Raw genomic sequence first — 14,951 nt, 5'->3', positions numbered from 1 at the left:
GGAAAATTAAGTCCAGGAGGAGGTCTGCCCGTCCGGGTACACTGTACATCAGTAGATGTCGGCTTGTGTGTGGAGACCTGGTGAGAGATGAGTCTAACATGACACACTGGGGCCATACTGAAGACTCCTGAACAACAGTGCTCAGAGTTGGGATCTGGTTGGGGAGGGAGGAAGGACGAAGAGACATAACAGCACTGTATCTTGAGATGATTAGCTTTCAAACATGAACAGATTGGAGAGAGGCTGGAATGGAAGGGATTATATTAGGGTCTTTTCGGTCCTGATCATGTAACAGATAATGAATGTATGAACAAGGGGGGTGTCAGTTGAAGGTTAAAGAAGAGACGGGTGTGATATATGTTGCAAAAGTGAAAGGTAAAGTTTTGCTCACTGGGTGGACGAAGAGTGGGGGTGGGGGTGGGGCAGAATCGAAATAGAATCCAAGGTGTCAAGTTCAGGTCACTGAACCGTGGGCAGAAATTCAGCAGAGTCACTTTGTGGGGTAAGAGGGACAGCATGAGCAGGTGGACTCTGAAATCTGGAATCTGTTGTGTGAGCGGGCCATCAAGGAGGGAGACCGCAGCAGGAAACTGGAAACAAATTTGGAACTTAGAAGAGTTTGAGCTTGAAATGAAGGTTTTGGTGTCATCCACACAAAGGTGCTATGATAAACCTAGGAAGCGGATGAAACCCCTGGAGGGGGAAAAGAAGCAAATAGAGAACAGATCCTTGGGAAATATTTAAGTCTGGGGACACGGAAGAAGAGAAGCCAGCAAAGGAAAAAGAACAAGAGTGGTTAACAGATAGGAATGTCTAGAAGTATGCATCACAGAACATAAGGGGATGGAAGGTTCCAGAGAGAAGCTAGGGGTGAGTGAAGATGCGTGAAGGGGTGAGTGAAGAAGGTACTGCCAGGTGGTAAAGCAAAAATAAGGAAGCAGCAAAAATACTTTCCATGTCAGAGCTTACAGCAGGAGGAGCTCCTAAATTTCTTCGAACCTTGTCATAAAACTGACGGGCAGGAGCCGCTCCTGGAGCTGCCCTCCCTCACTCCCATGCAGTAGTTCTCATAGAAATAAGGCAAGGGGTCGTTAACAGAGGCTCTTCCTCCTCTTCTGGTGGAGTGCATGAGTTTAATGCATGCATGCCAGGCCAGAGGGGGAGAGGTAGTTCTGTCAACAGTCTTATAAAGTAAAATAACTTCCATCAACTCTAGGGAGAAGAAGAAATTTTGCTAATGAATTTGGGCTTTAAAGCATTAGGATTTTCTTTGTATATGTACTATTAGCAGAGTGCATAATTTGTAATTATTCTATGTGCAGCAGAGGGGAGGGCATTTTTATTCCATGTATTGAAAAAGAGATAGTTAAATGCACTCAGGCCTGAATGTGACTTCACTCACTCTGTATGAGGCAAAAGCTTCCCAGAGGAGAAAAAAAAAACAAGTAGAAAAGCAAAAACTCCTGTTTTTAATGAGTGACAGCAGTTTTGACTGCTGTAGGTACGCCTGGGTAGGACAATGCCATAAAACATTCTGCAAACAATCGGCTCCATTGTCGTGTCCTCTCCTGTCCAGGGGTGGCACTGGACATAGGACGTCAGAAAGGAAAAGAGGAAATGGAGAGGGGAACAAAGAGACAGAAATTGAGTGTTCCTTGGGAATATACACAGCCATCTCTCTTCCGAGGGATGGCTGGGCACCACGCATGTCCCTGTGTATCCAGAAATGGTCTCTGGGGCCCCATCGCTGTCACATTGCTGCACAGCCCTGGGGCACAGAGAAGAGCCGTTGGAGGCTGTTAGCACATCTCCCTGCGGAGATGAGACTGGGCTTGGCACCAGCAAGAGGGAACCAGAGGGAATTTGTCGCTTCTCCGTGCCTGGGTAATGACTATTCCCTGAGACCCAGGGAAGAATTAAGTTCAGTGTGGGCCTCGCACTGTATCACACACTCCATCCTGAACAGCTGGGCCACTAGTATAATTTAAAAAGAAGGGAGAACTGGCTGTTCACCATCAATGTGTAATGTATTCATAATAAATCTCTCAATGAGGAGGTAAAAAGATTTCCCATTTCTGTACAGGCCAAAGAAAGCAGAGCATTAGGCAAGTATCCTGTGAGTCTCATTAACAGAGACAACCAATACGGAAAATCCAGGGGGATTTGCTCCACATTTCTATTAGTAATGGCAATTGTTTTTTTTTTTTTTAACCTGAAATATGCTAGTAATTTTCTCGCTTGCAAAATTGACTTTGCCTAAGGATTAATAAACATGCTTTTTCTTAATAGTTAATGAGTATCCTCCCTTTTCTAGAGGCTACATACGAATAAAACGTGCCTGATCGCCTCCTGTTTTTCTTCTTTTGCTCTATTTCTGAGAAGATTGATTTATTTTAAAGAACATGGAAATAATGTGTATTTAAAATTAAGTCAAAAGAATAATTGATAACAGCCAGCTAGTAGGAATTTAAAAATTTGTTTCTAAAATGGGAAGTCTTTAAGAACGGAGCTGGTTGGGTCGGAAGAAGGGCAGTTTCCACGTCAATTTACAAGAAACCAATGACCAATGAATGATATTTGTTAAAGATCATTCTCACCTTGAGTTACTACTACTGAAGTGTTTCCTCATCATAGTTAGAACTGTGTCTCTCATGGTCTCCTAAACTTTGTAACCATAAGATCACCGCAGTGCCTGGGAGGGGAACTGCCCTCTTTTCTTTCAGGCAGAGGAAAAGAACCCATATTTGACCATTTAAGGACAGATTTGGCTTATTAAGATATGTGTCCAAAAAGAAGGCCATCTAAGTAAGCTGTGTTGAGCTCTTAAAAATGATGACCTGATTTGTCAAGAAGTCATTCCTACTGACTCAGGTTTTCATGATAGTAAAATAGTGTATGTACAAGAGCATAAAAAATAATAGACGTAATAGCAGTTGATTTCTAGAAATCAGCCTTTCCTAGAATGTAAACGCCTGTCCCAGAATTAGTGAGCTAGATGCGGGGTTCTCCTCTTTGCTTCACGGACCGCATGAATAAAGCGGATCTGCCGGCCTGGAGCCTTCTTCTGTAAGAGACACTTAGGCAACCTCCAGTTTGTCTTACTATGAATATTCTGTAGCAAACATCTTTGTTTTCCCAACATTAATTTATTTCCCCAGAAGAGCGTTCCTGAAATGAAATTACTAGATCAAGTGGTATGAATATTTTAAAGCTCCTCTTTCCAAACCCGTTTCTAAGGAGCTTTCCAAAAGGGCATTTAGTAATTCACCTCACGCTAGTCGTCTGTGAGAATAAGAGCTGGTACTTCAGGCCTACCAAGCTGCTAATAAGACTACCTTACTTTAATTTGTGCTTCCTTCTAGTCTAGCAAGCTTGAAAATTTATGCAAGTATTTATTGACATTTTTGTGTGTGTTTGCTAGTTTTTTGCCGCTTCCTGATGGGCGGGTTCATTTTGCCCAGCTCTGGTCTCACCTGGTTCCCCACCTTTGTTGCTCTCCACGCAGGCTCCCATGACTCGTTCAGCTACTGGGTCGATGAGAAGTCCCCGGTGGGCCCTGACCAAACCGCAGCCATCAAACGCCTGGCCAGGATCTCCTTGGTGAAGAAGCTCATGAAGAAGTGGTCCGTGACGCAGAACCTGACCTTCCGAGAGCAGCTGGAAGCTGGGATCCGCTACTTCGACTTGCGAGTGTCTTCCAAACCCGGGGATGCCGACCAGGAGATCTACTTCATTCACGGACTTTTTGGCATCAAGGTCTGGGATGGGCTGATGGAGATTGACTCATTTCTGACCCAACACCCCCAGGAGATCGTCTTCCTGGATTTCAACCACTTCTACGCCATGGATGAGGCCCACCACAAGCGCCTGGTTCTTCGAATCCAGGAGGCCTTTGGAAACAAGCTGTGCTCCGCCTGCAGTGTGGAGAGCATGACGCTGCGAGCCCTGTGGGAGAAGAAGTGCCAGGTGAGAGGAGACAGACCCGCTTGCAAGGGCAGCAGGGCTCTTTCTGCCTTTTCAGCCAGAAGAGGCAGCTCACCCCGGGCGCTTAGGCTAGAAGGCAACACAGATTCTCCCTGGGTCCTGGACTCTGGGATAGCTTCAGACTCAGATATACCCACTAGTTCTTGGGCACCAGTGAACTGGGATTAACACCTGCCAGATAGTTACGATTGATTGGGCAGCCTGTTGGAAGTATCTGAATTTGAGTGGCCTGGCCAGAACCAGCCCAGGGCAGCTTCATAAAATTGGACCCCCTGGTTATTGCCCCCCGCTTTTTTTTCCTCCTATCTCCCCTGGAATCCCTTTTCAGGCCCCTAGTTCCCCTGAAGGATGGGGAGTCCATCCTGCCTTTAACTCACTGTCAGATAATCCCTACATTAGCTGACATAAGCATGGAAGTGATTCATCTCAGAGCTGTTAATATTTGAAAAGGCTATTTTAACAGATTTGGGGGGTTGGCTTGAGAGACTGAAGGAAGAGCCCAACAAAGGGATCCAGGCCTGAGAGCTATCCCAGGTCCCTTAAGCCTGGAAGAAACCCCAAAGCGAGGCCTTGAGGGGTATAGTCCGGAAAAGGAATGTGGGCCTCAGATACATGCTGCCTGGATCTATGAGACACTGGGGGGCAAGGGGAGCTTTGAGAAAGATCAGCCTCCAATTTAGATGCTCTTTAACAAAAGAAAGCAAGCAAGTCACTTCTTTCATAGTTGTTTGCCTTAACCAACACATCTTAAAGAGGCAACTGTTTTTGAACTTGGGGAAGACCTTTCAATTAAAAATCAATTAAAGATTATTCACTTGCAAATATTCATGAATACCAGGTGTGTGCTGAGCACCAGTCCAGGCACTTGGGATAAATTAGTAAATAAAACAAAGATCCTTGCCTTCGTGGAGCTTTCATTCAGGTGTAAGAAAGAGATCGTAGATAATTGCCACAATAAATATATTACATAAAATGCTAAAAGTGATATGAGTGATGAAAACAGAAAGGTAAGCATGGTTGGGAGGAACCAAAGTTCTGTAGGTTGGAGGGTTGGTATTGATTTTAAATAGGTTGATCAGGGTAGATGTTCAAGGGAGTTAATCATGTGCCTGTTTGGGGAAGAGCTTTCCCAGCAGAGGAACCCTCCACTGCCTGGTTCTCTTTGGGGAGACGCAGGGGCCATGGGGCTGGAGAGCAGAGCAGCAGAAGGGGGTCAGAGATCATGGATGGTGGGGTGGGAACTCAGGCTTTCACTCTGAGCGGGGAAAGTTCTGTACAGTGTGCTGTGTCCAGAATTACATGGTAACGGGGTCTCTGTAGCTGGTAGGAAGACAGCGGGGGTAGGAGGGCAGGGAAAGGAGGAGAACCAGTGAGGAGCACTAGTGGGGAAAGTGATCAGATTTAGAATCGATCAGAAGGTAGAGCCAACAGGGTTTTCCAATCGATGGGATTCAGCGCACAAAAGAAACGGGCTTCACGGATGACTCCCAGGTTTGGCCTGAGGAACTGGAAACCGCAGGTGGTTTTGCGCGCCTCTGAAAGGGCTAAAACCTTTGACGCCACAGGAGCTAATGAGTTAGATCTCAGGATTTATTAAAACTTACCTAAGCCACTTTTCCTCACTAAAACTTTGTAATGATGTTTGGCCAAATGTTTATCACACCTCTGCTCCCAATCTGGCTAGATATCTTTTCAGACTCACAAGTCTAATTGGGAGAATTTTTTTTTTTTCCTCAGTGGAGTCCCTCTTACAATATGAGATAATAGGAATGACAAGGTCACCTTGATAGCTAACCTTTATTGAGCCTTTATACTGTGCTAGGTACATGGATTAGCACACTGAATCCTCTCCACAACACTGTGAGATAGGTGGTTTGTTACCCTCATTTTACGGAGGAGTAAACTGAGGCATAGAGAGACTAAGCAACTTGCCCGAGAGAACGTTCCTAGTGAGTGGCAAGAGCCGAGGTAGAGTCATCGGCTGTTTGCTCCCCACAGCTCCTGATGCCGTCCCAGGGCCTTCCCCTCATCTTGGTGGTTTTCACAACGAGGAGCATAGATCATTATAATAAACACCCCTTCTCTTTATTCATGAGCCCGTGTTATTGGAGGGTCTCAGAGGTTTCACAGAATGATAAAGGGCTGTAGATCTGAAGAAGGGCTTTTGAATGTGGGATTCGGATAAGGTTAAATCTCAGTATAGCTAAGTTTGTCAATCAGATATCTGTTATAAATACAGCTTTATAATTTTACGCACAGATAGTGTCCTGTATGGACTGCCATATTGCACACCAAATTGTTTGGAAGTCTGCGGGAGTAATGGGTGTCTTCAGGAATAATGATGAGGGGGACCGTGAATTTCTAGCAGCAGAGTGGTGAGCCATCCTTGCTTTTAAGTATGGACTAATCTGTGTCTTCCAACTACAGCTACTCCAAAAATTATGAAGGAGAGACTGTGATGACCTGTCAGAAAAAGGGAGAATGTCATCCATTTGGATTCTAGGCTCTCCCTGCTCTTCCTGCTCTCCCCAGCTTTTCCCTGCCATGTCTCTTCCTAAAAGCTAAATGGAGACCTCACAGTCATCAGTGATCTACCCCCTGCTGGAAGCAGGGCCCTACTGGTGGTTAAACTTTAAATCTTCATTATGTAAAGAGCTGCCTTGCATGGGAACCCCCTGATTATTTTATCACTGCAGTTTCATAGCAAGAAGTATACTACCATTCAGTCAAATTTCATTAACTACACCTAACAATGACATCACAGCTCACTAATAGGTGTACATCATGGCTGTGGGTTTTGAGGGACGATGAATTAGAAGACTTAATCTACGGTTTGGCAATATTTTGAATCTTAATGAAAAGGTAAGAGTCCTTAACACTCATAAAAAAACAACCAAAACACAGTGGCAAAGTAAAACTGCCTCAGAGGTACTGTATAAAGAAAGGGGTTTGTAAGCAATCCGTTGAAAAATAGTACCTAGCATAGATCTCTAGTCCAGGAGCCTCCAGGAAAGGACCCATCAGAATAAGAGGAAGTCAGTCAAGGAATAATTTTCAAAAGAAAGTAGATTTCAAATCTGAGTCTCTGGAGAAGAACTGAACATAAGTTGCTGAGCTGGGTGGGGGAGAGTATTTCAGAGAAAAAGATGGCAGAGCAAGGCAGGAAGGCAGATGCAAAACACAGGCCCTAGGGCAGGAGTCACTGCCCCTAGAATCCCTTAGAATAACAGTTGGTTTGCTGGACTGAGGTCCTCGTGTAAACAGAACTCCTCCTTCTAACCCTGCGGTCAGATTGCTCAGGCACTCGAGGAAAGGCCTAGAGCCCCTTTTCTACAGCTTGTCCTATTTGCACCTTCTCTAAGGGAGAGTAGAGAGAACAGCCGTTAACGTTAACAACGCTCAGGGGCCGGGCAGCTCTGAAAATGGCCCGCCAGGGAAGGATCTCACTGCCGCCGTCCATGTCACAGGACAGCTGACCTCCCTTTCGGAGGCAGGAGACCCCAGCCTCCCAGCTAGCCAATTACACCAGCAGCAGGGAATCCTCCGAATCTCCCCGACAATCTGCTTACCATGAGCCTGTGATTAACCTCATTAACACACGTGTTTACCACAGGCATCATTAGCAGTCAGTCAGACGTTACTCAACACCATTAAAAACAACAACTATTAGCCTGTTGGGTGCAGCCAGCCTGACGCGCCCTTGCTCTGGGTCCACAGGAGCAGTTAGTCACCTTGGTCATGAGCTCAGTACATTGGAAACTGGACACGCATTCAGAGCCCTGCTTCTCAGGTGCCTAGGGGATTACGCTCTAGGGCCAGCTATCCGACCATGGCAGTCCAGGGAGTGTAAACATGCTGGACATTCCTCCAGGAAGAGATTACTGGTGCTTAGGAGCAGGGAAAAATAGACGACTTCTAGAAACCTAAGCAGCAGAGCTCTGAATTGGGACAATGAAAATAGCAACTCCCCGTCCCTCAGCTGCCTCCCAGAAACTAATTAATGCTGTGGATCTGGCTCACTAATTATTTTCAAAATCGCCACCGGCCCCGAGGGGTCCCACTGAAGACCCACCGCCTCCTGGAAGTCTGTCTTTCCTGGAATACCACCTTCCCACCCCCTCCTGGGAAGGGTTATGTCGTTCAGTCGCCTTCCCTGATTGAAGCTCAGGGTAGTCCCAGATTAGTGCAAGGTGTTGGTCTCAACCCTGGGAGCATCAATTTCATGAGCCTAGGAGTCCTCCCTTGCAGACAGCACTGGCCACAGGGCCCTCCATCCGGGGCTCAGAGCCCCAAGGGGCAGGGCATGGGCAGGATTTAAGCAGTCTGTGGATTTGGATAGGAAAAATCTTCATACTTCTTCCTTCTCACCTCTAACTGAAAATTCATATACCCATTGATGATGAGCGTAGGCACTCAGCCACATAAGTATCGGCCCTACCCGTGATTTTGTCCCCATAGAAATCACAGGTATCACATTTCAGTTATTTGAAATATCATTTTTACTCATCATTAACTCAAAATGATGGAACTTAGTAGACTTACAACACAGTACTTTTATTTAATGTATTATTATGAAGCACGTACACTAATTTATTACAAGTTGATAATCTACTGATAGCTATATTTTGGTCTCATTGATTTCCTTTGTAATCCTATTTTATCTTATACATTCATTTAAAATGTGATCTGAGAAGGGGTTCAGGATTTTATCATACTTCCAGAGGTGTTTCGTGACAAAAACAAAGAAAGTACTAAAATCTTTGCTAATTGGTTTCTCTCTCTCTCTATATATATATATATATATACATACAGTTCTTGAATTTCTACATGCTTATATTTGTTTGCCTTTATTCCTACAATCAGGGCAAAGCCAAGGAACTGACATTCAGCTTATTCATGAATTGTTCTCCTTTTTCTGTTTTGAATGTTTCAGGTTCTTATTTTCTATCACTGTCCCTTCTACAAGCAATACCCCTTCCTGTGGCCCGGAAAGAAGATCCCAGCGCCCTGGGCAAACACCACAAGTGTGCGCAAACTCATCCTCTTCTTGGAGACCACTCTGAGTGAGCGGGCCCCGCGCGGCTCCTTCCACGTCTCTCAAGCCATTCTCACCCCCAGAGTGAAGACCATCGCCCGAGGCCTGGTTGGTGGCCTCAAGAACACTTTGGTTCATAGGTAAGAACTTGCTTCTCCCCCACAAGTAAGGTTTGTTGTTGTTGTTCAAGATTTTTATTTATTTGTCAGAGAGGGAGAGAGAGAGCGCACACAAGCAGGGGGAGCAGCAGACAGAGGGAGAGCAGGCTCCTTGCTGAGCAGGGAGCCCAACATGGGGCTCGATCCCAGCACCTTGGGATCATGACCTGAGTGAAAGGCAGATACTTAACAAACTGAGCCAAACAGGCATCCCTCTTTTGTTTTTTGTTTTAATAAAACTTGTCTCGATTCCCTTCTGAATAAAGAGCAGTAAAATCATATAGCTTGAAGATTTTAGAATAACAACAAAACAAAAAACTAAAAAACTTATATTTGAAAAAGCTGTGCATTAGGGGCAGTTTACATTAAACGTGGCCAAAGGGTTTGTAAATACTTTGTTAAAATATCTAGTGGACCATAAATACTCACTCAGTGTTGGTGCTAGGGCAAAGCCCTTTAAGCCAACAGCAGTGTGTTCATTTCTGCTGTGTGATCACATCACATACTTGTCCCCCACCCTTCACAGCTGGCCCTAGTACTCACTCATTTAGAAAGCATTAAAGGAGAATGAGGCTGTGCTAGGTGCTAGGGATTCAGAGGTGGCCTGCAAAGGTTTGTTCCTTCCGTAGGGACAGTGAGTCCTGAGAAGCAGCGTCAGGCTGGTCCCTACAGCTCCATCGTTTCAGGTCCTTCCCAGAGCAGAATGGATTCTGACTGCACCATTAGGCAGAAGGTTCAGATGTGTTATATTAGATGATCTTTATCCCGGACAGCAGAGATGACAGGTGTCATCAAGAAAAAGCTCGGCTTTTATATCTGTACATACATGTGTGTGTGCACCTGTGGATTTGGATAAAGGGAACGTTATAAATATATCTGGAGAATGGGGCATCCTCCCAATCCAAGCTGAGGAAGCGAATATATTTGGGTAACAAGGATATTTGCAGGACCCACTTTGGTTCCTGAGTTCCAGATGGAAAGCACCAGCATTTAGGTAGTTAAAGATTCTTCCAAAAACTTGTCTGTGGCTGTTTGGTTCTGAGTTTGGATAGCATCACTCCAGGTAGCAGGAGTTCATCAGGCAAGAGGTCAGACAGCAAGAAGAACCTGAACTTTTGTTTCCTGGTGAAAACTCCTGCTTATCTTGGCTGTAAACAAAACCAGATACCCTTACTATGTGGCTCCGCTAAGTTCTGACTGAATTACTCATGCTGAACATGGAAAAGAGAATGTCATAATCCAATGCTGTATCTCTGAAAGATCCAGAATGACAGACTTTCTTGTTTTATATGTTCATGTAAGACACCATTATCCTCCTGCGTTTGATAAATTTGTAGGCTAATATTATTCATTCATTCAACAAAAAAGATTGAGTACTTAGGAGAAGCTAGAGCTAAAGATGAAAGGGAAACAATATAGTCTTTATCCTCATGGAACTTAAGTCACTCAGGAAAAATAAACATGTAAATTTCTATAAAGCAATCTGAAAATAATAAAGTCTGTGCAGAGAGTTGTACTGATAAGGGACAGAGCATATTTAAAAATAAGGACAAGTTATATCTGTGTACTGTATTTAGAATATAAATTATCCTCCTGCAGATGATTTCATTTGATTCTTAAATTAAGCCAGCCTCCAGGTCTAGAGCACATTACTGTCCCCATTTCAAACACTCCTTTAGAAAAAATTATTTATTTATTTGTCAGAGAGAGAGCACAAGCAGGGGGAGCAGCAGGCAGAAGGAGAAGCAGGCTCCCAACTGAGCAGGGAGCCTGATGCGGGACTCAGTCCCAGGACCCTGGGATCATGACTTGAGCTGAATGCAGACACTTAACAACTGAGCCACCGAAGCATCCCTACTGTGCCCATTTCAGATGGGACTCAGTAAGGCTAAGTGACCCAGACCCACATAGCTGGTAAGAGTCAATGATATGCCTGACCCTAGACTTCTGACTGTTGTGCTGCTGCCCTTTTCCATACTCACCACTCAACCTGAATATAGCGTATTTCAACACTCTACTCCTTTCTGCTCCACTGGCCTGTAATTGTCTCACTGTTCTCAGAATCTGGGCAGCTCTTCCTGGTTACAACTGTGATTCCACAAAGTCACAGTGCTTTTCAGACCTGTAAATTCCTAGAACTTTCATCTGGCTGCAGAGGAAGCACCAAGCTCTTTCACTTAGTGATAATATGGCGGCAAGTGGCCAAAGCCAAGGGATCCTAGCATGGCAGAGCCTTCCCTGGTGATCAGCAGATGTCTCAAGACTGGAAAAATCCCTGGGTCTCTCCACTCTGGCTAGTCTCAACAATATTACAGGGATGCAGCTGGTATTCCTAGGCCTCCACATGCACTGGAGGGAGAAACAAAGTCAAGAGTTCATTCCGAAGCACCAGCAGGACGTTTGGCTCTTGTTTCCTCTGGGCAATTGAACAAGCATGGGAGAGAAGCATTTCTAACACCCAAGAGCTCTGTTCTAACTGAGGTACAGGGGGTGCTGTCAGACTGGCTCCTGAGCACTGGTTATCAGCTTAACCAAGAGGAAAAAAAGACCACATAGGTATATTTTCCTACAATTGTAGAGGTGATTTTTTTTTCCCCCAGCAGGAAGTTAACCTAACTCTTAAGTGAAACTTTGGACCTAAGATCTTGTTTGCTTTGATTCATCACCCTCAAACAAAGCCATGAGAAATAGAGCCATTCTGACTGAATTTTTATGGTAGATTTTCCCTAGATTCTTAGAAACCTTACACTCTCACTGGAACTAAATGAAAGCATGATTTGCCAAAGCTCAAGGACAGAGCTGCCATGGAGTCATGACTGAAGTCAGAAGCCTGAGATTGAAGCCTGACCTGGTCCCTGTTGTGGGCTGAATTATGTTCCCTGGAAATTCCTATATTGAAGCTCTAGGCCCCAATATCTCAGGATGGGACCACTGGAGATTGGGTCTTTAAAGAGGTGATTAAGTTAAAATGAGGCCATTAGGGGGTCCTAATCCAGTCTGACTGGTGTCCTTATAAAAGGAGGAAATTTGGACACACAAAGAGACCCCAGGAGTGTGTGTGTTCAGAAAAAAGGTGACGTGAGGACACAGCAAGAAGGCAGCCATCTACAAGCCAAGGAGAGAAACCTCAGAAGAACCCAAACCTGCCAACATCTGGATCTCAGACTCCCAGTCTCAGAACTGTGAGAAAATACATTTTTGTTGTTGAAGCCACCCAGTCTGGCATTTTCTGTGGCAGCCCTAGCACACCAGTGTAGTCTCTTTTTTTTTCTTTTTTTTTTTTTAAAGATTTTATTTATTCATTTGGCAGACAGAGATCACAAGTAGGCAGAGAGAGAGGAAGGGAAGCAGGCTCCCTGCTGAACAGAGCCTGATGCGGGGCTCAATCCCAGGACCCTGAGATCGTGACCTGAGCCGAAGGCAGAGGCTTAACCCACTGAGCCACCCAGGTGCCCCTACCAGTGTAGTCTCTTAATAACAGGCTGGCCTTGGACAAATTTCTTGAGCTCTCTGAGCTGTCTCTTTCCTGCCGCTTAGAGGGTTAATACTACACGAAACTGCAGAGTCTGAGCATCAAATGCCTACCACAGTGACTGGCACAAAGTAGGCCTGCCATCTCTATGTGAAAGAAACCCAGAAACACCGAGGCTCAGACTTCTCAGTGGGCTTCAAAGGCAAAGGGAAGTTTCTACCGCACTGCTCTGCTCATGGCACCTGGTGCTTCACAGGCCTGTTGAGCCTTCTGTCCCATCTCTTCTTGCTAAAGGCCAAAAGTTAAGAAAACAAAGCAGCTTCTCCTCACAGGGAGTTCTACATTTTCCTGTCTCTGTACATAATCCCGGTTATTTGATCCTTGCCTTGAGGAAGGTTGATACCTGCAACCCGAAGCTGACATGGAGCTCTTTGTCACCGGAGACCACAGGAGGATGCCTTTCCCACCTTGCGCTGCTCAGGCTCCAGGATCTCCTGTGGTTTGGCTCTGGCTGGAGTCCCCTGGAGTTGCTACCAAATCGTTAATGCTCATTTCCCCATGATGACCAGAAGATGGCGCCAGCATTTCATATCTAAACACTGACTAGTGGTTTTTTTTTTTCTTTTCCGTTTTCTTTTCTTTCTTTCTTTATTATTATTATTTTTTTTTTTTTAAAGTAAACTCTACACCCAATGTGGGGCTTGAACCCTGAGATCAAGGGTCACATGGCCTACTGACTGAATCAACCAGGCGTCCCTGGCTTGTGGATTTTATATTATTATTATTATTATACATATACTGGTATAAATGAGGCTCAAATCTCAGGTTCCCACTGTTTCCAACAAATGTTAGGACTGCTAAGGGTGCTTTATTCAAGTAACAATGACAAACAATCCACACTTTCTGCTCTTAAAAAAAAAATGGGAAAGGCTCGCTGGCATAAAAAACCAACGCCACCTTTAATGTAACGTGCTTCCTAGACACAGTAGCATTTTCAGAGAAGATCAATAACTATGGTTAAGGGCCAATAAAAAGCCAAAACAAAACAAAACAAAAAAGCCTGAGATAATCTTTGCATCACCACCCCCAGTGTACCAGGTCACTGCCTTCTAAGGGAGGCTGAACTGGGTAATGGACATTAAGGAGGGCACGTGATGTGATGAGCACTGGGCATATAGAAGACTGATGAATCACCTAACTCCATCTCTAAACCAATGATATATTTTATATTAATTTTTTAATTTTAAATTTAAAAAATACCCCACCCCCCAAAACAATGACAAATTTGGAGGCAAAAGATTTCAAATACTCTGTTGTCCAACACAATCCAAAAGATCCCTTGTTTTGCTCTTGAACAACCTAGAAAAACTGAACTCTGTTTTACATCCCCAAATAAGAGCGGTATCTCCTGGAAGTATCAGTGCCCAGAGCTTGCAACCCACACCAACTCATACTCCTGTTCCATCAGTCCCAATCCCGAAGCTACAATTCCTTTGTTAGACAAAGCGGGTGGGGGGTGGGGGGGTGGGGGGATCAGTTTCTGGACAAAGCTATTCAAGACGAAAGGAAGGTGTGTCTTCAGTGGGAGAACTGCTGGCTGCTGGAGGACTTCTTGCTAATGTGTTTGAAGATTTTGGACTTCTCAACTTTCTTGGCTTTCTGGTAGCCGAACCCACTGCTGCCTCCTCTCTTTTTAAGCTGGCCCTCATTGCATGTTCACATTCAGATCAACAAAAGGAGGCACCTTGAAACCAAACGACAGAGCAACTTGAGGCAAATTTAAGTTATCAACATTGAAGATCTGTTTCAGAAAATGGGAATCATATGCTTGAATGTAGGGCTTATATGCTTCCTGTGCTGATTTATGAAGGAAGTAGTTCTTTTCAATCAATTTTTCAAGCTGAGACTGAAGGTCAGAAATTTTGGACCAGGAAAACTCAAATTCACTTAATGGAACCTTGCATTGCTTCAAGGAAGGAAGGAAACCCAATTCTTCAGGGTGTAAAATGAGCAAGGCATGCCCCCTCCTGTTTAGGCCTCTGGCTGTTCTTCCTACACGATGACTATCTTCCTTGGGGTGATCTCGAGGGTCATTCTGAACAATCCAGTCGACTTCAGGAATACCCAGCCCTCTTGCTACCACATCGGTACATGGCAATATCCCTGAATCTGCGTTGCAGAACTGGAAGAATGCGGCTCTATGCTTATTTTGCTTCTGCCTTCCATGACTGACTGGGCAAATCGATGTAATTCAGCCACTCACAGTGGCATTTCACGGACTTACAGAATGAAAAGAAGAAGA

The 14,951-nt window shown here is 44.8% G+C and overlaps 1 protein-coding gene and 1 long non-coding RNA gene across 5 annotated transcripts in view; one reads left to right on the top strand and one right to left on the bottom strand.

Annotated features, from left to right (window-relative positions):
* The window catches only part of LOC116594339, a 47,817-nt gene extending 44,257 nt beyond the window's left edge, over positions 1 to 3,560 (bottom strand). For 2 of the 3 annotated variants that reach the window (XR_004287172.1, XR_004287170.1), the window contains exon 1: positions 3,474 to 3,560. This is a non-coding gene — a long non-coding RNA (uncharacterized LOC116594339). The remainder of the gene's footprint in view (positions 1 to 3,473) is intronic. The other variant, XR_004287169.1, reaches the window with a different exon arrangement.
* PLCXD2 (phosphatidylinositol specific phospholipase C X domain containing 2) overlaps positions 1 to 14,951 on the top strand; it is a 52,335-nt gene that overhangs the window by 26,396 nt on the left and 10,988 nt on the right. For both annotated transcript variants that reach the window (XR_004287157.1, XM_032349593.1), the window contains exons 2-3: positions 3,506 to 3,966; positions 8,918 to 9,159. Coding sequence is in view for 1 of the 2 variants with exons in the window: in XM_032349593.1 (XP_032205484.1) it covers positions 3,506 to 3,966; positions 8,918 to 9,159 (703 nt within the window). In the remaining variant the exon portion in view is untranslated. The remainder of the gene's footprint in view (positions 1 to 3,505; positions 3,967 to 8,917; positions 9,160 to 14,951) is intronic.

The sequence above is a fragment of the Mustela erminea genome, chromosome 1 (genome assembly GCF_009829155.1).
Source record: "Mustela erminea isolate mMusErm1 chromosome 1, mMusErm1.Pri, whole genome shotgun sequence".
NCBI lineage: Eukaryota > Metazoa > Chordata > Mammalia > Carnivora > Mustelidae > Mustela > Mustela erminea.
This window is presented reverse-complemented; position numbering and strand designations above follow the sequence as displayed.